Source organism: Caretta caretta, chromosome 1, assembly GCF_965140235.1.
Source record: "Caretta caretta isolate rCarCar2 chromosome 1, rCarCar1.hap1, whole genome shotgun sequence".
Classification (NCBI taxonomy): Eukaryota; Metazoa; Chordata; order Testudines; family Cheloniidae; genus Caretta; species Caretta caretta.
The window spans coordinates 74,401,230-74,426,824 of record NC_134206.1 but is presented as its reverse complement, the minus strand read 5'-3'; the positions used below and the strand labels follow the sequence as shown (position 1 = coordinate 74,426,824).

General features: G+C 38.1%; 1 protein-coding gene across 7 annotated transcripts in view; it reads left to right on the top strand.

The window, feature by feature from the left end:
* Nucleotides 1-25,595, top strand: part of PCDH9 (protocadherin 9) — a 912,396-nt gene that overhangs the window by 19,144 nt on the left and 867,657 nt on the right. The window contains exon 3 of one of the 7 annotated variants that reach the window (XM_048851905.2): nucleotides 1,223-16,436. The exons of the other annotated variants lie outside the window; for them this stretch is intronic. Coding sequence (XP_048707862.1) covers nucleotides 1,223-1,291 — 69 coding nt within the window. The 3' untranslated portion in view covers nucleotides 1,292-16,436. Of the gene's footprint in view, nucleotides 1-1,222; nucleotides 16,437-25,595 lie in introns of those variants that run through there. 7 annotated transcript variants of the gene reach the window in all.

Here is a 25,595-nt window from a genome sequence, read left to right as displayed (position 1 = left end):
TGTTAGGTTTTCAAATATCTCCCCGATGACACTAGCGGCAGAACCCCATAAAACTCCTGCCAGGCTTTCAGCACCATCTGTTATGCTGCTGATACGTTTTTCATATCAGCTTCAATGTCAATGCCATACTCTGCAAACTATTCATTGTTGCGTCAGTGACTGTCGCTCCATTCAGTGAAGGTAACTCATTGAACCCAAACAAATGCAATAATCTTTAATTTCACTAACAGAGGTAACTATTCATAGCCTTTCTCTTTTACACCATCCAGAAGTTTTGCAGTTTTGACTTCTATTAAAGTTTTTTAAAGTTTGGTGATGGTTAGAAAAATCACTGTAAAAATAGCATCATTTTTCTCAACAGATCTATTCCTTGTGTGCATTCAGAGTCTATTCTGTTTGCCTTTTCTAAAAAACAAACAGGCAAACTGTTTATTGCTTTTAATTCTGTTAGCACACCAGCACTGTAATGGTAGAGAGAAAGTTGTATCCTCTTCTGGCTCACATATTATCAACCACATTTTTAACCAAGATCCAATTGCAAAATATTACTGATCATTATGCCTGAGTTAGAACAATCCCAGATTGATTTGCAGTCTTAGCAATTAGAGAAAAAAATGTTTACCTTTAAATAAAGCCCTTTATTGCTTCTTAGTAACTCCAGCTCCACCACAGAACCTCATGATGCCATTCTTACCATCATTTTTTTTTTTTGGAGTATCATGACACTTCAAGGTTCACTAGGCCCATTCCTGACCTCACGCTTGAGATTTCAAGGATTAGAAGCCTATTGATATCAATGGGAGTCTTTCCATTAACCTGAATATGCTTTGGGTAGTGGAAAGACTCCCATTGATATCAGTAGGCTTTGAAACAGACCCTTTGGAAGGGCAGAATTTGGCCCACTGAACTAATCATTTTTGTGCTGTTCAGCTTCAGTATCACTAATCAAAAGAGGGGTTGGTTTTTTTGCTCAGCATGAAAACATTTGGACAAGACTTTCTTCCCAGTTACAGAATGAAGAAGGCAAGCAGGTCAGAATAAATGTGTTGTTTTATACCTTGTGCTTCAACTTTTCCCTTTTATTTCTCTTGTATCTCTTTGAAAAAAAATCCTTTACAATATCTTATCTCTTCGCTTTTGATCTACCTCATAGCCATTTTTTAAATGTAGTTTCCGCTTCTGAACATTCTTGGTAATTTGCTTGCCTCTTTATCCTCCACAGATGCTCCACCCATCTGAGGATCCTCTCCTTTATAACATCTTCGTTTCAAAACTGCCTACAAGACAGTGAATCTGGTTCACAGTCAGTACTTACTCAGCAGGAGACATTTCTCACTCACATTTGATACCTGCTGGCTGCTGCTTTCAATTATGGCCTATACTGGAGAGCAGAACTGTTGAAGTAACGGAATCAATGATGTAATCAAACTAGTTAAGATGCTTGCAGGGTAGCTACAGGGTTCTGGGCATTGTCTAATTCCTGCCATAAGCAAAATAGTGACAGGTCCTGCTCTTGTTTTGTTGCTTTCTTAGATGGCAAAAAACTAGACATTTGTTCATTATATTGTGAAATCACATCCCGGGATATTGTTGAATCTGCCCTGCAGCTAATTATCAGATGATTGTAGGTAATGAAAATAACCTTTCCCTTCTACTAGGAATATAGTATTAACCTTGATCAAGTAGGTGCATTATTTTTGTGTGTTCCTGGCCCTGTGGTACATATGGATTTATTTGATATGAATTAATGGTACTGTTTCCCAGAATTTGGGTATTGGTGTTTTACCAGAGGAATGGGCATTTTATACACTGCATCTTGGCACTGAGAATGACCAGAGACGGTGGGCCTGATTCACATTTACACTAAGGCTATTTAACAATGCTCTGGTTGTGGAAAGGGGCCTTAAATAGGGTATAAACAGAATTTACCGTGGGCATGATTCTGGTCTCACACTAGTTTTCCACTAATGAAATTCTAGTTATGTCACTGATGTTGTCCTGTGTGGCAGAGTAGAATCAGACCCATAGCCTCTATACAGTTCTCCCCCTTCTCATTCTCACACACCCCACAGCACACATGATATGGGAGGAAAGTTCTACGACCCTTCTGGAGCCCTCAGAATCGCCAGCACCCATTTTTCCTCTTTGCAACTTGTTACAGCCATCCTTCTTCTACTGAGGCTGTCTGGATGGCAGTCCCGTGGGCACTCTTGAGTGGTTGCTGTTCATTAAAGTGAGGTATTCTGTCTCTTTGAATAGCAAGAATGCAAGAAAAGAAGGCTAAGTCCTTCCCCTGTATGGCAATTCAGAGCATGACCAGTAGGCTGGCCATTTGATGCTATTGCAATAATATCTTCACTTCAGTGCTGTATCTAACATCTAGCTCTGTTTTCTGTGTTTCGATTGTTTTATCATGGGGTTTCCATGTATTACATATGGCCTTTAAAAGCTAGAGCTCAAATTCCACTGCTGAAGAAGCATGTGGTATCAAAGGACTAACAGTAGTACAGATCTAAGTAGTGGTGTGATTCACTAGAGGTGATGTGCAGTATAGTGAGTAGTTGTAAACACATTGTAATAATCTCTGATGTTACATGCCACTTGTTGTCATGCCCTACATTTTCCTCTTACACATCTCATGCATGCAATTTCCAATTGAGATTCATTTTAATGTATCCTTAATATGTTCCTTAACATGTTAATGGCACTTTGACATTTTAAGGACAGAGGAACGGTGCCAAAACTATGGAAAAATCTTTAACCAACATACTAGTTTAAATAATTCAGCACTCATAGTTTTAAGACCCAAAGGTATTTTTACATGTGTAGATGTAAAGATTAGATGCATGTTTGGGGAGATCACTGCTGTCAGACTTTAGTAAAGGACATAAAGAAGTTGTACATTTAACACAAGCTTGTACTGGTATGAAATAGATGCCATGATTTTCTGATCATGTGTGAGAACAGAATCTCAAGTTTAGTGTAGGAGACCTGTGGTAATTTAAGGTAGGGTAACAAAACAGTGACATCCATTATTTTAAATCTGAGAACATCAGAATATCAAATTATGCTTCTCCCACTTACTGTGGCAATGTACTTTAGAGGAGGCTTTAGAGAAATTACTTACTTGACTCTTGGGGCAAGTCTACACTACAGCACTCCATCGTCGCAGCTGCACCAATGCAACTGCGTCAGTGTACCGCATCTGGTGAAGATGCGCTATGCCGACCGGAGAGCAGTCTCCCGTCAGCATAGTTTCTGCCTCTTGTGGAGATGGAGTAATTATGTTGGTCGGAGAGTGTTTCCTGACGAAAGCGCTGGTGTGGACAGCACTTAGGTTGCTGTAACTTGTGTCGCTCAAGGGGGTGTCTTTTTCACACCTCTGAGTGATGTAACTTAAGTGGTATTGTAGACCAACCCTTAGAAAAACACCAGCAAGAGGAACTTGGCTTGTCCCTTGCCTGGATTGGAGTAGCCATTCTGATATATTAAAATGAAGACAAAGGGCTTACTCAGGCGAAACACCCATTTGCATCATTTAGAGTTTTGCTTGAGTAAGGACTGTTTTCCCGTAATCACTGTGTTCCTTGGACAAACCATTTTGAATCTGATCCAGTAAAGCGGAGCAAGCTCCTTCATCTGGCACATTAAATGGAAGCTCAGCTGGAAAAGGAAATGTAGTATTTTGCCTTTACATTTCAACTGAGTGAGAATTTATTATTTTAAGCTTAGAGGGTGATTAGCATCTCCAAGCAATGTAACATCACTTACGAAGTCAGGTGACAGATCGCTGGGCTAAATACGTGGATATAATTAGGCACGTTGATTCTATTAATGAAAACAAAAATAAATGAATGTCATGAGCATGCTTCCCGTGCAGTTCTTTCAGAGTAACTCACTTCTGACTTGCAGCACTCCTGCTGTTCGAGTCTGGGATCTTTCTTTGACACAGAAAGTCTTTCATGCAAATTTGCGTGGTGGGCAAGCATCCAAGAGAGAATAGTTTAAAGTCTAAACCCACTTCCACTTTTGACCAGATTTACATTTGAACCAGGGTGGCTAATGGTGAAAGACATGTATAGCACTGTGCAAGTGGGACCTCTCTCACACAGTTTTTAAAAAGACCCAGGCCCTGATTCTCCTCTCACCCACTGCATTGATTTCAGTGGAATTACTCATGATTTATACCAGTGTGAGAAGAGAAAGAATTAGATTCATGATTTCTAAAACAAGCGAGGGATTTTTTTCCACTTGCACTCAAGCTTGTGGTAAATTCTTAGATTTGTGCCAAAAAATATGAAAAGAAGTCACCAACTGTTCTGCAGCTCTTTAGGCAATTATCACTGAACACACACCATGGTTCAAATGCCATGAGCACAAAGAACTGCAGAAAGCAAAATCTATGTAAATTGCAAACAAACAAGTGATGCAAACCCTAATAGTACTTCTTGGTTAATACACATTGATTGTAAAATTTAAACAACATTTCAGTGATCCAGTAAATGTTTCGATTAATATAATAAATGATTGGAGGGTACATGGAAACAATGTTTGGAAGTGAATTTCTCTCTGAGAAGTATTGAATATATTCTATTTATGGACCCATAATATTTGTTAAAGAGCTTAGTGAAACCAGTAGACCCAACAGGGCGGGCATTAGGCTGAGATCATACCAGTAGCTCCATGCTTTGGTTGCTATGAGAGTCACAAGAAGAAATAGATCATGTTGAATAAGAAGTGAGAAATACTATAATCTGATGATTTGGTATTTTGGCAGAGTTCTTTTTCTTACTACAATTAAAGCAGATATTTAATACTATACTCAAAACTTGCCATTGTTACTGTGACTTTATTTTTGCAATTATTCATGGATTTGATAGTACAAAGCAAAAACGTTGTAGATCACGGGGAGCAGGAGAGGGCAGAAAGGCTCGGAGACCTCCATTGAGTAGCTAAGTACTCTCCATCTTTAGGATGCACCTTTAGGACGCAGGATGTGATTGGCAGGAACCGTATGCTTACACCAGGCCTCCAGTGGGAATCAGCATGCTCAGAGTGCCTAGAAGTAAATATGATTGCTTTCCCTGATAATTTTTTGCCCCGATTCCCCATTGTTCCCCTGGGTCCATGGAGTCTAGGGGCTGGATTCTGCCATCTCTTGAAAACTAGCTTATGGGACCTTTGTGACTTTAGCACTTCTGATGTTGCAGCGGGCTTAAGCCCTCCTTCTGTTCTGGGGACTTTGGCTTCTCTGCATGTCTGCTAACGGCGGGGAGCATGATGGTACTCCCCCCTCTCCTCTGGGCTACTACTCACAGTTAGTTACCTTTGTTTTATTTCACAGAAAAATAAACACATTCTTACAGGCAAGACTCATTAACTTTGTGAAGTAAAACAAATGGGGACAAAAGCAGTTCTCTGGTATGTCCTTCGACTCACATTATTTCACCAGAAGATAACTATGCTAGTTGATGAGGAGGGCTGGTGTAATGTTCAGCACAGTCTTCTATCTTCCATGTTTGAACACCAGCAGGAATTCCAGGCCTGATTCTGATCTCTTTTGTGCTGATGCAAATCAGGAGCAAATCCAGAGAAGACAGTGGGGATACACTGGTGTAAAACTGATAAATGTGTGAGGAGAATTGGGCCTTCTGCACAGAAGTGGAGGTTTTTTTAACCTGCTGTTTTCAGTATGTTAGTTTAATTTGCATCGTTCACAGAATTTCATCTATTCCTTGCACATTTGTCCTCTTCCTCAGTTATATCTCCATGCTTTGGCAGGAGGAATACATATAAATGAAAGTGTGTGCTCTTTAATAAGAAGTAAAAGTTTTTACTAGTAGGGGCTGAGATTTGGCTTGAAGTGGTAACTGCAATAAATAAACCTGAGAGAAGTGAATCCTGCTTTTTTTGTTGCCATGGTGTTGTTTGTCAGCGTGGGTGTTACTACTATGTGGACTTCAGCGTGTAGGTGGCTTAGACAAAGGCTTGCTCGGTAAAAGAAGTTCTATCGAGATACAGCTGTAAATTATCTTCAGACCAGCGTTGTGGATCTGCTAGCACACATTGCACTTTGCTGTGCCTGCAGGGGCTGTTGTGTCCTTTGATTGAGTCCATTCCCAAGGGAAGGCATCTGCAGGACAGCACTACCCACTGCTGTCACTGCGCCAATTCTCTGCTGGATATCAGGCAGAGTGGAGGATTCAGGACACTTGCCTTGCTGTAGCTCCCTTCCAGACAGATTTAGTCAGCCTGCACTAGATCTGGGTGAATAACTCTTTCCATTCAGTGGCAGTCTGAAAAAAGAATGTTAATAATAATGAAAAAATTGTCTTGAGTCAAACGACTTGGCCCTATTTCACTTGCCTTGATTTCAGCGGGAGCCCACTCGTCCCAATGGAGCTTGCCCCACTATGTGGTCATTTTTTCACTAATTTTCTCCTTTCTGTGCTTTCTCAAGATGCCCTCCATTCCTAGCTTTTACTCACCTTCTTTCTGAGCCTGATAATACAGCTCCACGTTATCTTTCATGTGGGCCCCCTCTGTGGTGAAAATCCCCTTTTAGGATGTCCCCAGGGCAAGCGCTGGCTGCAGAAGCCCTGATATCACAGCTTCAAGAGGTACCAGGGAGTGGGAAGGAGGCATAGCGCCTCTACTTGATGGCCTTGATCTTTATGAGATCCTGCAAGAAACAGGTTTGTGGTGAACTTTGTTACCTTTTCCCCATTTTTTGCCCTATCACATCCCTGCGACACGTCTCTGTAAAGAGACCTTCTTCCAAAGCTGCCTGCAGGAGGTTTTTCCAAGGGAGGAGGTAATCAGGATATCTTCTTATAAGGCTCTCTAGACATCCTGGCACACATTCAGACGGTCTGGGGATGGATACTTGACCTAACCATAGTCTCTGGATAATGCCATTATTCTAGAGAAGCATTTTTTTAGCGAGATCCCTGCAGTTTTGTCTAGAATTAATATTCCCATTTGCTTCTTGTCTCAACAAATACTCTTCATACAAAGTGAAGCAGCTAATGTGCTCAGATTACCTAGACAACATGATAAAATGAAATTTGGATTAATAATGGAGAAAGATATATATTCATAGTGCTCATTTTGTAAAGATGATAAAAATACTGGAAGGTCAACGATGTTGCCTATCATCAAATAAATTGTGTTCACATTGTTTCAGTAGATCCAGTTTAATCCAAAAATGCTTATACATTCATTTTTGTATTACAGATTAAAATAACCAATTCACTGTTTAAACGGCCCAGACAGCACAACATTCGTAGCTTTTCACTGCAGATGGCTGCAGGATAATAACACCAATATGAAAGAAAAATAGCGCTTGCTGGATTTTTGTTTGGTTAATTCTGTGTTGTCTGTGGGTGCAATATTTTCGCATACATGCACAGATTCTCTTAATGCAGCAGTATAACAGTATTCACTGTCACACGTATATAGTGCTTTAGATGGGAGGGAGACCTTGAGTGGGAAAAGGAACTGTTGGTTTTGAAATCTAAAACTGCGAGTTATGAGAAGCAGAGTTGTCGAGCTTGATTCTTGTTTACATGAAGGCCAATTTACATCACTTTGGTAGTATACAGGAGCATAAAAGTAGAAGTACATTATATTTACACTCATATGAAGACCTCTTTGCATTCCCAGACCTATGCTGAATGTCCTTAGGATAAATGAGACCAGTTAAATATAAAATAGATAGTAAATAGTGATATATAATCTTCTATTAATAGGTAGCTAGTGTCCAACATAATGAAAATAAAAATAATACACTAAATAAAAAAGAAGTATTTCATGCATAGTTTTTGAAGTATTTTATGAAGGATGGTAAGTCTTAATATCCCCATTTTACAAATGGGGAAACTGAGGCACAGAGCAGTGAATGGCTCAACATCACACAGCAGGTCACTTTCAGAGCCAGGAATAGAGTATAGCTTTTTATTAATACTCAGTATGATGCACAATAAGTGCAATGAGCATTATGTAGAATAATTAATTGTATGAGGTGTACAATTGATGTTTTCATGAGGGAAAATTTTGCAAGGTGAAAGATGAGCATGCCAGCACTGGCAATTGCATTAGCAGTTTTTTGCATAGCACGGTCAGGGACAACTATTCTAGAGACAAAGCTGTTTGATTAATCAAATCAATTTTCCACTGTAACAATGCAGAGAGGTTATGTCTGCCAGCAATCTAATTTGAAATCAAATGTTTATGGATTAATGAACACAAGACAATTGCTTCCAAGCTTCTTTTCAAACAAAAGATCTTAGGTCTTTAGAAATGTGGATAAGTAGAGAATCATTAGCCAGGGCTGGCAGTACAAATAGACCTAACTCCCTAAACAAACCCTCTTTACTACCCCCCCAAAAGAAAAACCCCCAAACCCCCACCCTTGGATTATTATTTATTTGGTTAAACCATAGTATGCCATAAATAAGGGTAACTCCATGTATTTCAGTGAATCAGGTCCCTCAAATTTAAAGGAAATAGGAAACTTATCCGTGGTCTAACATTATAATTCAGTAACATTGAGTTCAATGGAACTGTGCCTGTTTACATCAATGGAGGATTGAAATCATAATCTCCTTTTCAAAAAAGAAATCCAGGCCATGTTTTGGAATGACCCTTTTGCTAAAATATATTGGAAAATTCAGTCTCCCTTTTGTACTCTTACGTGAGGTTACTCATGACATTATCTTTAAAATCTCCAAACAATTGGCTTATTATAAAAGGAAACATGTAATCCACTTGAGTATAAAAGAAACTTCTTCTGCTTTTATAAGAAACAACTGAATTAATTCTGGTACCATTTTGTGTTCCCTTTGGTCCCTTTCTTCCCTAAGAAGACTATTTGCTTTGGTTTGATACTAAATTGGTGGTATCTAAATGCTCCCCATTGAGTTTAACAGTTAATTTTGCATATTGGAAAAAGAAATCTTTGCTCTGATGTTTTATGTCATCCCCATGGTGCCACTGACAAATAAGAAGCATATAGCTCTTATTGAGTCAAGAGAATAGTACAACTTCTCTGAAGAAAATTGGCTGGCTTTCACTCACTACATAAAAAATGGTCAGTTAAACACAGAAGCAGCTGGAAGTGAAAATCCTCCTGTTGTCAAAGGTGAAAATTAAACTGCTTCCTGCTTTGACTTGCTCCTTTTCCCTCTAAGATTATTTTATCTTTATGTTGTAATGCTTATACTACTGGTTAAGGCCAGCCCGCTAATGTGAACGCCTGGAATCAATTTCACAAGCCTTCTTCACTTTGGGTAGCCCTTGCTTTACGAGTAGTTTCACTGATTTCCAAGCAAAATATACCTGAGTCTCTGAATTTACGTTTTAAGACTGGTTTCAGAGGAACAGCCGTGTTAGTCTGTATTCGCAAAAAGAAAAGGAGTACTTGTGGCACCTTAGAGACTAACCAATTTATTTGAGCATGAGCTTTCGTGAGCTACAGCTCACTTCATCGGATGCATACCGTGGAAACTGAGCTACATGTAGCTCTTCTGCAAAGATCTGAAGAGGAGCTCTGTGTAGCTTGAGAGCTTGTCTCTTTCACCAACAGAAATTGGTCCCATAAACATATTACCTCATCCATCTTATTTCTCTGTATCTCATATTGTTTTTACTGCTTCTTTATAATTTCAGAAGTTACAACAAATAATATCCATGGCAAAGTGAATAAGATGATATAACAATTGTCTCACAACACTGTGCATGTATGGAGCACTGTCTAAGATTGAATTAGGCTGTTCTCAGTGGTGGCAGATGACAGAACAAGGAGCAATGGTCTCAAGTTGCAGTGAGGGAGGTCTAGTTTGGATATTAGGAAAAACTATTTCACTAGGAGGGGGGTGAAGCACACTGGAATGGGTTACCTAGGGAGGTGGTGGAATCTCCTTTCTTAGAGGTATTTAAGGCCCGGCTTGACAAAGCCCTGGCTGGGATGATTTAGTTGGTGTTGGTCCTGCTTTGAGCAGGGGTTGGACTAGATGACCTCCTGATGTCTCTTCCAACCCTAATCTTCTATGATCCTATGACTATGAGATATGTAGGGAGCTTTGCATCAGGAGAGTAAGACAAAGTTATTCTACTGCACCAGGAAATATGGCTTTGTACAACTTACCCAGAGAACATCAGCATATAGGCAATTTATGAATGTGTTACCACAGAGTTCAGAGTCACTTTCAACACTTTTAAGACCAGCTTTACTTCTCTTTTGAGAAATCCCAAACTACTTTTCATCTTTATAATACAAAAATTGACTAGAGATCCTCAGCTGGTGAAAATTGGCATAGCTCACTAAAGTGTTTGGTGCTATGCTGATTTACATCAGATGAGGATCTCTTCTTATGAACTTTGGAAAAATGTAATTTTGTGGGATTAAAAGAAGGGTGCAGAACATTTTATAGCAATGAACTATGATATGGGCACTGTCCCACTTCCACTGAAGTTACTGGAAAAATTTACACTGGAGTCTTTGGATCAGGCCCTAAGAGATAACAGTTTGCAATTGCTTAGATCAAAGGGAGATAAAAGACAAAAGGCATATCAAGTTGTGAACTTCCAGTCCCTGACTGAAACAGCTTGCAATATAAATTAGAAATAAAATAGCTAGGTAGTCAGTGGATGGGATATGGAAGGAAGAGAATTATAACAGTGAGAGAGCATGCAATATGTTCACAACCATGTATGAATCTCATATGCTACTGTTAGGTTTTATTATTAATAATTAATTTTATTTATAGTATTTTTTATATATATAATGTGGTAAAGTTTGGCGCAGTGTGTGGAGGAGTTCAGGAAAGGAGCCAAATGGAACTTTCCTATCATACTACAATGGCAGATCTTTTCAAACCTTCACTATTAAAAGCTCTGTCTGCATTAATCCTGGAAATGCACTTTTGGGATGGTGCATGGAGCTAACATTTCCCCGATGTAGCTAGGGCTTTGGCATGCATGTGATTTTTTTTTTTTAAATTGTGCTAGACTAGAGAAATCATTATCAAGAGCACAGATTTGTAGAATGGTTTAAATGGTTATAGCTTGGCTAAGCCTTGTCTACACTGACGAGAGAAACTATCCTAGCACCTCATATTTGAATATGGCATTGGCTAACATAAGCTGCAATGTAGACTGTGGTGACCTGTTCAGAAGGACCCACATTTCTTACATGCACTTAAATATTTCTGCTAGAGGCAGCACAGGATAGAAGTTTGTCTTTTGCCTGCCATCTCTGTTCTGGTGAGCAGAATTTCTCAGTTGGATGTAAACTCTCTAAATATATTTAGAAATGTATTATTTTGATACCCCCATTACCACAAGAGGCATCCTGCTGTTTTATATAGTGTTTTGAATATTCCAGCCTTCTGTTGCTGGTTTCCACAATGGCACTTTTTTATATGTGCTAAAATATGGCCACCTCATGTTAAGTTTCCAATATAATCCTTGAAACTGGTCATAAATAACGTTTACAGTGTTCCTATCAGTAATGAATGTGTTAAGTGTGGTTTAGGTTTGAATGGAGTAACATCAGATTTAAATATAATTCTACATTGCAGAATTTTATGCAGGTTAACCTCTGTGCACATTACAGAATAAAATAAACTAGCTCAGTGATCTAGAGATGGTGTACACTGTGCCCATGGGTGAATGAGATTGATTCTTGCAACAGTCTGCTAACAAAATTGTTTAGTGTGTGAAGTGCATGTAGATCGTGTAATCAGATTCATGGCTGCTGTTCTTATTTAGGGCACAAGGTGTTGCAGATTTCTAGAGAATAATAAAATACAATCTTAATTTAAAAAATAAAAAAGAGGAGCCATACCTAGGAGGTAAAATAAATCAACTTCAGACACCTAAGATATCAGAGGAACAATGCTTTTTAATTTTCCTGTAATTTGATCATTACTATTTAGTTATTTTGAGGTTGATTTACTTATTTATTTTTATTTCAGAATTAAAATTCTAATGAGCTCTAATATGTGGAAGGGAAAGTTTTTACCGAATTAAAAAATGCTGTTAAACTTGTCACTGAAAGTGGACCTCAGTGCAGTTAATTTTTAACAAGCTTTTATTGCAGAGTTCACTAGATGATCAGTCATAGATTTTTAGATGTTTGGATTCAGCTGTTAACTCTTCCTGTCACTGGAATAAAACCAAGTTTTACAAGTTTTAATTCGTGTGTGTGTGTGAGTGAGAAGAGAGAGAGAGAAAGAGAGAGGAATAGTACCATTTATCAAGAATCTCATATTTAACTAAAACAACCCTGAAAGGGAATGCTCTCAGTAATTGCTCTTTAACAGATTCAGGTGGAAGAATGCCAAGTTTTTTTGTTACACAATAGGTGCAATCATGTGATAGAGTTTCCAGTTGGGAGTTGAAAACCGAAAACCTGACATGCATAAGTGAATAAACCTGCCCTATGTGATGTGTTGATTTAGTATTTTTCCTCCTTAAAAATACAGCTGGAGTTCTGCCTTTGTCTGGGAACTGAACAGACAAGGCTATGTGCAACACAAAATTAATTTTGCATTGACATTCTGGATGTTGGTGATAATTTGTACTGACATTGTGGCTATTGGTTATTATTGTGACAAGCAGGCTTGATCCAAGTGGACACTGTGAGAGCCAAATTTAATAGACTTATCATTGTAATTTTCTGCCTTGAGGACAACAGAGACTTTCCAGTGTTCCTTTACCACAACAATCATGGATTACAATATAACAAGTCCACAGGATTGGGAGAGGATTGAGGGGATTAATGGAGTATGACAAAATTGCACCTAAGGGGGAAAAGTCTGTCGCAGTTTCTCTATGGTGATGTGGTAGGCCAGGCAAATTGGCAATTGCTACTGATCTTTACACATGCATGTCTTCAAATAAAGTGTGTGGAAAGTCAAGCGGAATGCAACTATGTGGCTAAGGCTGTCATGATCATTTATGTCTCAAATGTACAAATCACTTAATACTATCTTTTTAAGTATTTCAGTGATGAACTACATTAAGCATCAATAGATTGTAGGCATTGCACTAAATCATTTTATGTTCTGTTATAACCTCTTATCCTGCCAAACTAAATCCTAAAAAAGATTAAAATGTAGGGTTAGGCCAAGTCTCTTTAAGATTAATTAAGGAATATAATTCCTGTTCAGTAGGAATGTTCCAGCCTCAGAATTTTAGAAACACTGATATTAAAATAGGTTTGCTGTCTGCATTTATTTGCTGACATGCTTTTAAATAAGACCCCAGTTCCCCATCCCTTTAAAAATGTCCATCTCACAGCAGAATATATTTTAGCCCTATTTCTCATGGAATATGAGTATATTAGTAACAATATTGGCATGTGGGGATTGCCAGTATTGGGTTTGGTTCTCCTCTCACATGGGTGTAAAATAGGAGTCAGTCCATTGACTGCAATGCAGTTACATCTAGGTGAAAACAAAGAGACTAGGAGAATGACACTTGTTTTGGTTTGTGACAGGAAATCCTGACTCTTCATTTCAAGCATATTTAGATAATTAGAGCTAGATGCTTTTCTCTTTTACACTGGCACAAATTTGGAGTACATTTGGTTTTAGATTTATGCTGGTGTAAATGCCGGCAGAACCTGGTCCCTAGAACATCCTTCTTCCATGGAAATTAATGTGAGCGCTTAATTATTAATTAAAAAAAAACAACAAAACAAGTCATGTCAATCTAGCAAGAACTACACAAGAGGGACAAAATTAGCGAAAGAAGAAAAATCACAAACATTTATCAGTGGCTGAGGTCATAGCTCATGTGTTTTGAATCGTTTAGGAAGTGCTTTTGCAGCAGTGTTGACTGAAGGTCATGTTGTTATTTAGGCTTTTTGCTCGTAGGCCAGCAGGCAATTCATTAATTCCATTAGCTATCCACTCCGCAGGCTGAGACGTGCAGATGTAATTGTCAACAATTCCTACAGTATATTTAAGCTGTCAAGGCTTCTGTAAGGGTTCTGTTATCCTGTTTGGTGATATCAGTAGGCACGGAGGGTTATTTCATGTCTTTAAAAAGTAGAAATAAAGAGAACTTTGTGCTACAGAACCTATCCTAAAAGATTTCAACTTCACTGTTAACTTAAAGTGACATTCCAGCACAGAAACGCTGAGTAGATTTCTAACTGGCAAAGTTTCTGATTTTCTTTTTTTAAATGAGTCTTGAAGCCATTACAGTGTTCTCTCTAAACCCAAACCTGTATTCTTTCTAATAGCCAGATGGAGGAGTTCTCTTCTCCTTCCCAATGGCACAGTGATACATACAGTGGCCCAGATCCTGCACACTGCTCCATGTGGGTAGATTCTTGTGCAGAGTACAGGTGAAGCCGGTGGTGCTCTGTGCAGGCACACAGGTTTCCTCCCACATGGATCCAGTTGCCCGATTGGGGCCTATATTTTTTTATACCATCATTTCACCCTAAAATTTCTGGTGGGTAAGTGAGAAGGAAAAGTGACAAACGACGAACATGTTTTGTCTGTCACTAGTATATATTCTTAATATTAACTGGTTGTTAGTTGCTTTGATGGCTTTTGTGTCTGAGTGATGGTCAGAACCAGAATGTACTATATTTAGTAAATGAGAGGCAAGGAGATATTCCTGACTTATGAGCCCAGTCAAAAGTAGATCGTATCTGCATGCGTGTGTCTGCCCGCTAAGCCAGGCACTGTTATGAAACAGTGCCCTGCAGAGAAAAGTTTATTTTCTCACGTAGAAGAGACCGTTACCTTGAAAAGATTGCAAGACTGCTTGGAGTGAAATGCCTCATATTTAGCTGTGATGCGTGAGTCCTGGAGAGGTACACAAGAATTTAACTTGCTCTTCCGCTCTATAGCCTACATAAAAATAGCCTGCTCTCTCTTGAGATCTTAATACACCATAAAGCCTTAGTGGCATTTAAAAATCTTTAACTTTCAGTTAATATACATTTCAGTATGTTGCTTTTATTTTAACAATAATGAATATAAAGCTGTGCTGTCCTTCGCCATGCTTTGAGCTGTTCAGATAACGCACGGCAGGGTAGTTAGGCATGACTCAAATAGGCCCACTGTGCGCTATTTGAATGGAAAGTACTTCTTTTCATTCATCATTGCTTAACTAGTTTTCTGGTTATGTGTTTCCTAAACTTTCTGAATGACACCCTTATGCCCACAATTCCTAATTTGTTTAAGGTCAGTGCCAAATACTTGACACTCTGTTAAAGCTGTTATTCCTTAAGCTCTGTTTGTAAAATGGTCAGGTTACTGCTCATTTTTGGATGTTGCAAAAGAAAATGCATTTCACGTATTTCTGGAGAAATCCTTTGTCACTGTGTAACAAATGATTATTCTATGAAAGATGACAAAATGTGGTAAAGGAGTCTGTCTGGGAAAAGGTTCCCCCTATTGTGTGATATAACGTATGAGTAATCATAAATGTAAAACACTTGATGTGACAATTTCCTATAATTATTATTCAGTAGTTAGTAGGCACAGTATACTATATTACTCCTGTTATGTATTTATACGGTGGACGCTATGTATTCATAATATGGTTTAACATGTTGCATACGTAGTATCTACCCAGCTGAGGGATATTCTTCCCCCAAGTTGACAATTGAAAACTGACAGTGTTCTTTTTTCTTTTCTTTTCTTTTCTTTTCTTTTCTTATGAGCCACTACAAGGTAGAAAATATTTAAGGATAGCAGTGTATTTACTTCTTCTTTACATTACCGATTGTTGAATCTCTCTCTGTCTCTCTCTCTCTTTATATATGCAAGAAATAGCTGAAAAAATCAGGTAAAGTGTTTCAATGTTTTAAAGTAGTAGTAGATACCATTGCTATGTATTTATTACAGGCATAGTTTAGAAGAGAAGAAGATGATGTCAATGATTCTGGAATATTTTCTTCATTGTAGTGGCCACTGAGTTGAATGGGAATTCATTGATGTGTATAGTAATACATCTTGCAATTCATGGTTTCTAATCAATGTTGGGCAGTGAAAACCAACAACTGTACTTTATAAAATGGACCTTTGTGCATTCTGATTTGATTTAAGAATTGATTTCATAAAAGAAGGTATTCAAATAGTTGTACAATTAAAATGTGTTAAGTTCCATTTTTCTTTTGCTATATTTTGTAAAACATTTTCAATGTAAACAGTATGCGTCTCACACATGTCAAATCAAAAGTCCTACTATTTATTCAAAAATATATTTACCTAATGTAACTGGAAGCTTATTGCACTCTCATAAATGTATATATTGTGACTTCAAAAGTATGTACTGAACTTTTGCTTAAACTACTTAGTATGTGGATTTCTTTCAAATTTATTTTTCATTAATGATATTAAGGTTAAGGTCCTTTACTATATGTACTTTAAAATTCACAATAAAGTTTCAGAATTTGTTTTATACAATGCTGAGGTTTTGTGTTGAATTTTATTATGGAAATCTGTTTGTACTGATACCTTGGTAAGGTCCATTCCTTGAGCTGCGTGTGTAAATCTGTTTCACATCATAATGATTTAAATCGGGTCTGTCATATGAGAAATGGCCATATCTCCATTCAGTGAAGAGCTGTCTTGTTTTAAATAGAGAAGGGTGCTCTGCTGAAGAAGGGAACTACTGACACCTATGCAATCTATGCTTGAGAAGGCAAAAGCCAAGAATTCCTAGTATCTCAGTGTACTGGGCTCAGTGATGAGGAAATTTATACAGTAACTGGTGGGTCAGTTCTAGCCAGCAAAGAGTACAGAAGAAGGTAGGTGGGCTAAAGGAATAAACATGGAGGAAAACATTTAGGTACATTGGGTATATATTAATGAGTATATTCATTTAAAAATTCTAAATCACCATTTTATAACTTACTATGAAAGGAAAAAATCATTCACAGATTTACAATGTTAAAATACACTGTTAACTCGCTTTTATAGCCTTTCATTTTGCTCTTTACGTACCTGTTGTTTTTAATGCTCTTTTATTACCGCATCCTGCAGTAGTTACTTAGGCAAAGCTTTCGTTGACAATCAGTGGCGATTTCTCCTGAGTAAAACTGGTATTGGATCAGGCTCTTAAAAGCTCCTAATTTTTTCACTTCCTTTCTCTATCCCCGTGTCAAGGTTCCTCCCCCACTCTGAACTCTAGGGTACAGATGTGAGGACCTGCATGAAAAACCTCCTAAGCTTATCTTTACCAGCTTAGGTCAAAACTTCCCCAAGGTACAAAATATTCCACCCGTTGTCCTTGGAATGGCCGCTACCACCACCAAACTAATACTGGTTACTGGGGAAGAGTTGTTTGAACGCGTCTTTCCCCCCAAAATACTTCCCAAAACCTTGCACCCCACTTCCTGGACAAGGTTTGGTAAAAAGCCTCACCAATTTGCCTCGGTGACTACAGACCCAGACCCTTGGATCTTAAGAACAATGAACAATCCTCCCAACACTTGCACCCCCCCCTTTCCTGGGAAATGTTGGATACAAAGCCTCACCAATTTGCATAGGTGACCACAGACCCAAACCCTTGGATCTGAGAACAATGAAAAAGCATTCAGTTTTCTTACAAGAAGACTTTTAATAAAAATAGAAGTAAATAGAAATAAAGAAATCCCCCCTGTAAAATCAGGATGGTAGATATCTTACAGGGTAATTAGATTCAAAAACATAGAGAACCCCTCTAGGCAAAACCTTAAGTTACAAAAAAGATACACAGACAGAAATAGTTATTCTATTCAGCACAATTCTTTTTCAGCCATTTAAAGAAATCATAATCTAACACACACCTAGCTAGATTACTTACTAAAAGTTCTAAGACTCCATTCCTGGTCTATCCCCAGCAGAAACCAGCATATAGACAGACACACAGACCCTTTGTTTCTCTCCCTCCTCCCAGCTTTTGAAAGTATCTTGTCTCCTCATTGGTCATTTTGGTCAGGTGCCAGTGAGGTTACCTTTAGCTTCTTAACCCTTTACAGGTGAGAGGAGCTTTCCCCTGGCCAGGAGGGATTTCAAAGGGGTTTACCCTTCCCTTTATATTTATGACATCCCGTTTGTAAATTTAAAATGTGACATTGTTTTGCTTATAAAACCTCTCAGTATTCTTTTTCTTGACAAAATATCATCACCCTTTATAATCATCATCAGCTGATTTGAACAGCATTGCTCAGGAATAGAGGTTTATTTCAGCTAACTGCTGTGGCAGAGCTAGCCAAGAACACAACATATTTTAATTTTTCCTTGGGAAACACAAAAAATTAGGGACATTAAAATTTTTTTTTGACAACACATTCTTAGGGACTGAGACTTCTCCCATTAAAGTCCACAGTAGTTTTGCCATTCATTATAGTGGGAGTGGGATCAGGTCCTTAGATTTTATAGATGGGATTTTCAGAAACACTCAGTGGCAGCCTAACACTGCTCCCATGGATGTCAGTTTGAAAACTCCAACTGATTTCCATGGGAGCAGAGTTAGGTGAATACTGAGCAGTTCCAACCTGTATGGAGATGTATAACCCTCTACAGTGCAGTCATTCACATTTAAATTTTTGAAATCTAGGAACATGCCCATTTCAGGATTTCTTTCAGAAATCCAAATATATTTTCTAAACTCTGGTTCAGACAACTGTTGGCTAATTCAAATGGAGATTTTATAATCAGAACCTGGCAAAGCTATGTAATTGAAGGGTCAAATTCTGCCATCCTTTGTTTTCTATATGTATGGTTCCCAGTAAGAGCCAGGTCAACACTGGATCCCAGTGTAGAAAACACTTTGGCCAAGTCACTACTGACAAACAACTTTAATAAAGTTACACCAGTGGAGAATTTGCCCTCCCCCCCTTTTTTATAGCGTGATTCCTTTAAAAAAATCTGAAAAAGAAAGTCAAATTGTCATTTGAAAAGCTGAATTTGAAATTCATGCTCTTAAAACACCTTCAGGTCATTGCAGAGATACCTAGTATCTCCATGCTTCGCTGTTTCTGCAACATTCAGTACCATTTACATCATTAAAGTTATGGTATAGACAGCCTCTGTCCACATGCTCAGTTGAATAAAAGCCTTGATACTCCAAGCAAGAGAGAAGCAAACATTTTTCATCCCTAAAATGGAAAAGGATATTGAAGTAGTATCATGCGAGGAAACACTCAGGACGAACAGGAGGTAGGCTGGATTGTCTGTGTCTTACAAATATAGCCAGGGTCAAGGAATAACACTGGTGCTATTCTATAGCATAACTAAAGATGATTATTCATAATTTTCAAAAATTAATGTCATACCAATGTCTATTGCCTATTTTCATGCTACCCATCATCAGTTCTGTCTGTCTTATTTCCATGTCATTCATACTGTAATTGTCTTTTGATGAATGTCCTTCTGTTGCAGGCTGTTACTGGTGTTCACATTCCCTCTCTTCCTTTTCACCATATACTCTAATATCTTTTATTTTAATACAAGTGACAATGGCAAATGATTTCTGTAATTTAGATCCAGATCGCATACTCTCGACTCAAGTTGGTGGGCACTTCTAGATCTTACGAATGGTCCTGTTAATTTCAATATCACACAGTGTTCTTGTGAGTGAGTGCTCAATAACGTGTGAAAGGTTGTGTGATCTGGCTCTTAATATATTGGTTCATCTGTGCAGAATTTGCACTTGGTAAAGGTTACATTGCCCTTTGTTCATTATTAAAGAGTTAAACCTGCTGTCCCTGAGCAATGGGCCCGATTTTGATAATAAAATATCAGTTTTACAATACTGTAACTTCATGGTATAATTTCTCCTGCTATCCACATGTGTCAGATCAGAATCAGAGCTCGGTACTATCTTCATACAAACCAGAGTGCAGGCTCAAGATCCAGTTTTTCAAGTCACAGAATCCTAGAGTCTTAGAAATGTAGGACTAGAAGGGATCTTACGATGTCATATAGTCCCGAGCCCTGTGCGGAGTCAGGACCAAATAAACTTAGACTATCCCTGACAGATGTTTGTCTAACCTGTTCTTAAAAACCACCAGTGATGGGGATTTCACAACCTCCCTTGGAAGCCTATTCCAGTACTTAACTACCCTTACAGTTAGAAGGTTTTTCCGAAAACTAACCTAAGTCTCCCTTGCTACAGAGTAAGCTGATTACGTTTTGTCCTACCTTCAATGAATGTGGGGAACAGTTGATCACCATCCTCTTTATAACACACTTAGTGTAAGTGAAGACTATCAGGTCCACCCTCAGTCTTCTTTTCTCAAAACTCAACATGCCCAGTTCTTTTAACCATTCCTCATCGGATAGGTTTCTAAACCTTTTATCATTTTTGCTGATGTCCTCTGGACTCTCTCCAATTTGTCCACATCTTTCTTAAAGCGTGGTGCCCCAAATTGGACACAATTCTCCAGTTAAGGTCTCACCAACGCAGAGGGGAGCAGAACAATTGCCTCCTGTGCCTTACGTACAGAATTATATTAGCTTTTTTTGCAGCTGCATCACATTAAAGACTTATATGATGATTACCATGTGGGCCCAAGAAACAAGAAAAAATGGCAAATTTGTTATGTATCCAATCGGAATGTAATAAATATTCAGGCTCAGTAGCAATATTCTACAGAAGTGTTGAACTTTAAATCTGGCACTACTGTGACTGAACAAACATAACAGCATTGTCAGCTCTCAGTTGTTTGATGTTGCATACTTTTTCTACGTTATGTGACATTTATTTATCCATCAAGTTAGATGTTAACAAAAGCAACTGAAAGTTAGACTCAGCCACTTTCCTGTGTATGTATGTATTTAATGGGATTTTTTTTTAAACAAAACAAAACATTTCTTTTGCCCATGAAGTACTGCAGAAAGTGCTTGAGCATCTTTGTCTTGCAGTTTACTTGAAAGAAGAGGCCAAGGCTGGAGTGAACTTTCCAACAGCCAATGTGTGACAAAGCATGCTTAATAGGAAATGAAGTCAAATGTTTTTCTCTTTGAAAATGGCTTCCCTTAGATTTGATGGGAAGCAGATTTACTGTAAGAAGTTGTTCAATTCCATTCTTGCTTGTTCACTTTGCATTTCATACAAAATGTTTTCTTGCATGGAACATGAAGCAGAATTTTGTCACTGTACTGCAGAGGGAAGAAACATAATGTGCTTTGGCGGTCCCTGACAAGATACATACATTAAAACTTTTAAATCTAAATATATGGGGGAAATGTATGTCATGTCCCATCATAGAGCTTCACAGCCATTGCATTCATTGCCACTGGTTACTAGCAAAGCTGTTCTTGCTTGTGTTTGTAGCTTGTTTCCCCTGCAAGTGCAAATACTTACACTGAGCTATATTTGGGAGATTGCTTTGTAAAGCTCTGCAAGTAAATAAAGTCTTGTTCATAAGCAATTTAACATGTAATCGTTGGTTAATGGGGGTTTTTTAAACAGTGTTTAAAAAAAAGTTCAAGTCTTTTTCTCAAACTACATTATTAGATTTTTTTTTCAGGTCACAACTCACTGTCTTATCAAAAGGAGTGGGTGGATTAGAATTTGGATGTATGAGAAATGCTAAATGGAAACTGTTCAATACTGCTTTGACTATGGCCAGTCAAGCTGTGGCGTCAATTAAAAACTAAGAAGAACATAATCCTTTGCTGAATCCAAATGACTATGACAGTTTGTAGAGTTAGTAAGTATGGAGCATGTTTTAACCAGTTATAAAGCTGTTTAGATGGATCAGAAAATATATTGGAGAAAGATTATGACAAACGTAGAATCCAATTCCCATGCCATATCATCCTTCCTTTTACTTTTTCCATTCTTATTTTAATGTTAAGTACTTGAAATACAATCCAACATTCTGAACATGTTAATTACAAAATAACTTAAGAGCCTTAGTTTCTCCGAGAGTCAGTAGCACCATATTTTCAATCTGAGAATACACAGCAAAATGCTCTGACAATGCTGAATCCCTTTTTTCCCCCCTATTCTTTTTTACATATCCTACACAAGGATTGTACTTGGAAGTTTATCTTTCCTGGTAGTGTCCTAACAACAAAGATCCCCTGAGCAGGATCTTGCATTTCTTATTAAGGTTGAATGACCACTGTGGCTAGTGGGAATTTAATCTTGAATGAGGAATGCAGGATCTGCCCACTCTATAGTTCTTTGAAAACAAACTGTCACAGCTCGGACCTCCTATGGTTTTGCATGTGGGATGTTTACAGAAAACAGTGGGAGTTTTCCGTGGGGATTATTGCAGGATTGGGAGATATTGCAATGTATCTTGTGCACTGAGAATTTATCTCCATACATGGTCTTAACCCCTGTTTGTAAAATAATTATTTTTGCAGTGGGTTGCTCCATATTTTGGGAGCTGCCCATAGAAGCCTTAAGGCCCTGTGCCGTAATACCGGCTCACAATAGGCTTGAATTAAGAGTGCTTCAGCAGTGTTACCTCTGAATGCTTCTGTGTGTATTTATATTTTATTCATAAAATTGTTTTGACATAGCTTTTTTGTGCTTTGCTTCTTTCTCTTTTCTTTTCTACTGATCTGAATGGTCCCCATAGGCTTGCACTGACTAAGTTTCATATTTTTTTTTAATTAATATTATTTCTTATGTGGTCTCTCTAGACCTGTGCTGACATTGCTTCTTTTTACGGCGACACAGTGTCATCCTGTTAGAGACAAATTTTGACATCTTTAAAACGTATGCTCTTAAAATACTGACATATTCCTTTTTTACAGCAATGGTCAGCGTGTGGGGCCAATACAGTGAAATGCTGTAGTGTTCTTTTTTAAACGTGACAAGAATGTCAAGTTAGAGTACAAGAGAATGGGAAATTAGCATCATTTACAAGAAATAATAACTTGATTATATGCAAAAAAAATAGTTGTTTGCCAAATGTAGATATCTGTCGTTTCACTTGAATGACTGAAACTCTCAAGCCTAAATTAAAGGGACACCGTCAATAAGTTTGGGCCAAACACATAAGTTTGAAAATGGAAAAGTTTTACCAATGCTAACAAAAATACTTTCATGCTTTAAATAAAATAATTCAATAAAACCTTCATAGATATTCTCTGGCACTGTTGGAAACACAAACATTACTTCATTGTATTAGTGCCAGAGCACTTAATGCTGAACCTGACTAAGCAGCTCTTAGTCAGTGTCTGCCTCTGTAGCTACTCCATGCTTGATATTCCCAAGTCTGTCTGTCTACCTACTCAGTCTATAGTATTTCTCTAGCGTCTATCACTGTGTTCAAGTACTGAGAGTTCTGTACAGAGAGTGAAATTCACTGCTCTGCAGAGGTTCCGTATCACTGTATCAGTTAAATACCACTTAAGGCATAGGTTTCAGTGGGACTGAAATGGTGCATAAACTTTGCTCTGGCCCTTTGCATATTGATGAGCTTCGTCTAGTGACCACGAAATAAGACCCTGATAGTCCATTATGAGTGAAATACACCAGTAAACAGCATAAGTGATGAAGCTGTATTTATCTGATTCTTTCACATTAATAATTTAAAGTGCTATGTGTAATACAGGTGAGGACATTTTTTAAAATTAGACTCATAAATACAAAGTCCCTGTAAAAACTAAAGTTTTATAGTTAAATATTAGGTGCTTTTTGTTTCTGTATCTTGTTTGAAATAGATGGAAAAAGGCTGTTCCTAGGACATTTCTAGAGTCAGGCACTTCGAGGCAGTTAAAAACCTGCATAACTAATTACACTTATTTTTTTTTAGTTGAAAAAAATCTATTAAACGCATTTTAAATTCTGACAGACAATTAAGTTTAAACCTGATACAATAAAGCCAATTTATCCTTACAGTGGGATTCAGTTCTGGAAAGTGACTGTGTCGGAGTGTTATCCTGGTGTTCCAAGTTCTTTGTCTCTCGGTCATTAGCATATGAAATGTGCCCAATTTTGCTATTCAGAAAAGATATTTTTCTAATGGCTAGCCCAGAAGACTCATCTGGCTTCTGGCCGTCAGGCCAAATTCTGCTCTCAGTATCATGGGAATAAATCCTGAGTCTTCAAATTATGCCCTTGTTATGGGGGTAAGGTGGGGTTTGCTTCCGTGTGGAAAAGGTGGATTGAACCCAAAAATGTGGGTGGTCCTGTGTAATCTGTATGGAACTGCACTGTTTTCAGAGCCCCTCCGTTCCATTGCAGCTTATGGCACCACAGAGGGCGCTCCAGCATGGAGGTAGTGCTCTCCAAAGGTACTTTGTGACCTTTATGCTGAATCTCAGCTGGGTTAATATGGGGTGACAATGCATGAAAACTGTCATTCCTTCATCACACCCATTCCCAGGCCATTACCTCCCCATGCATGAATCTGGATTGCTACAGAGGAAGATCCAAGCGAGGGAGAGGCAATGCTATTCATGTGGTATTCCCTCCCTTTGTACCTTGTCTCTTGGAAAACATCAAGTTTTCATCCCTTCTGACCCCGATGGTGGAGGAGAGGATTTGGGTATATACCAAAAAGAAACAAATAAGAAGGAATGTAAAAAAAAGATAAGAAAAATATTTCCAAATGTAAACTCTGAAAGGAGGAGCTGCAAGCTTACGGCCATATAATTCCCGAGTCCTACAGAGGCACTGGACTCTCAGACCCATCTTTTTTCCAGCTGTTCTGCCTCTGTGGAAGCTGTGGAGTGGTTTTGAAAAGATGGGAGCATAAGGAGTCCGGAGGCCCTTTAGGACCTCTAGCACAATATGTAACAGCTCTCTACTTAGAGCATGCAATAGGTGATCTTTTTCAAAACGCTCTTTCATTTTCATGGTATTAAAAAGATGTACAAAAACTGACTGTGCCCATGAGGTCCGGGAGTCAGATCATTTCTCTCTTTTGTGAGTGGGCAGCTGTAACTTAAGGACTGCATATTGAACGTTAGCTTTCTTGAGATAATAAAGTCTCGTAGAAGAGAAATATATAAAACTAGATCCATGGAAATAGTAAAAGGTCATTTCCATGGAAACCACAGGAAACTCTCAAACTATGATTTTGAAAGAGTCTGCCTTTGAAGCTGCAGAATGCTTGAACAATGAGATTTGTTTTAAATTAGAATCCAATCTCTATCTTTTAAGTGCTAGACACTTAAAATGTTATTTCTAATTTAATGCAAGCCTTTGCTAGGAAGGAGATGAATGTATATGTCAAAGCCAGCTGTATTGTTAAGTTTGGCCTGCAATAGAGCTCTTTGGTATCTTTCCCTGCTTTTGCCTCCTGTTGTGAATAGCTGAGCTTTTATATTGAGCATGTTAACCTTTTAGGATTTGTGGCTGAGGTTTCCATTTGCTGTGGTTTCATCTACTGTCTACACCTTAGGCCATAAACCCAGCCTCAACAGACTGCTGTCTAGAATACTTTATATACAAACTCATTCACACACAGTGATGAAACAAGGTGAAAATAACTATGCAGCAAAAGAGATACCTTTATGGGCAAGTTCTGTATAATAGAGGTGAAAGCAATAGGGTTCTATATAAATTACTGTAAAAGTCTATAGAAGTTAATCTATCCTAGTTTTCTTTTCTTAGCTCTCCTTTCTAGAGAATTTTTAAAACATCCTATAATTAAACAAAAAAAATCT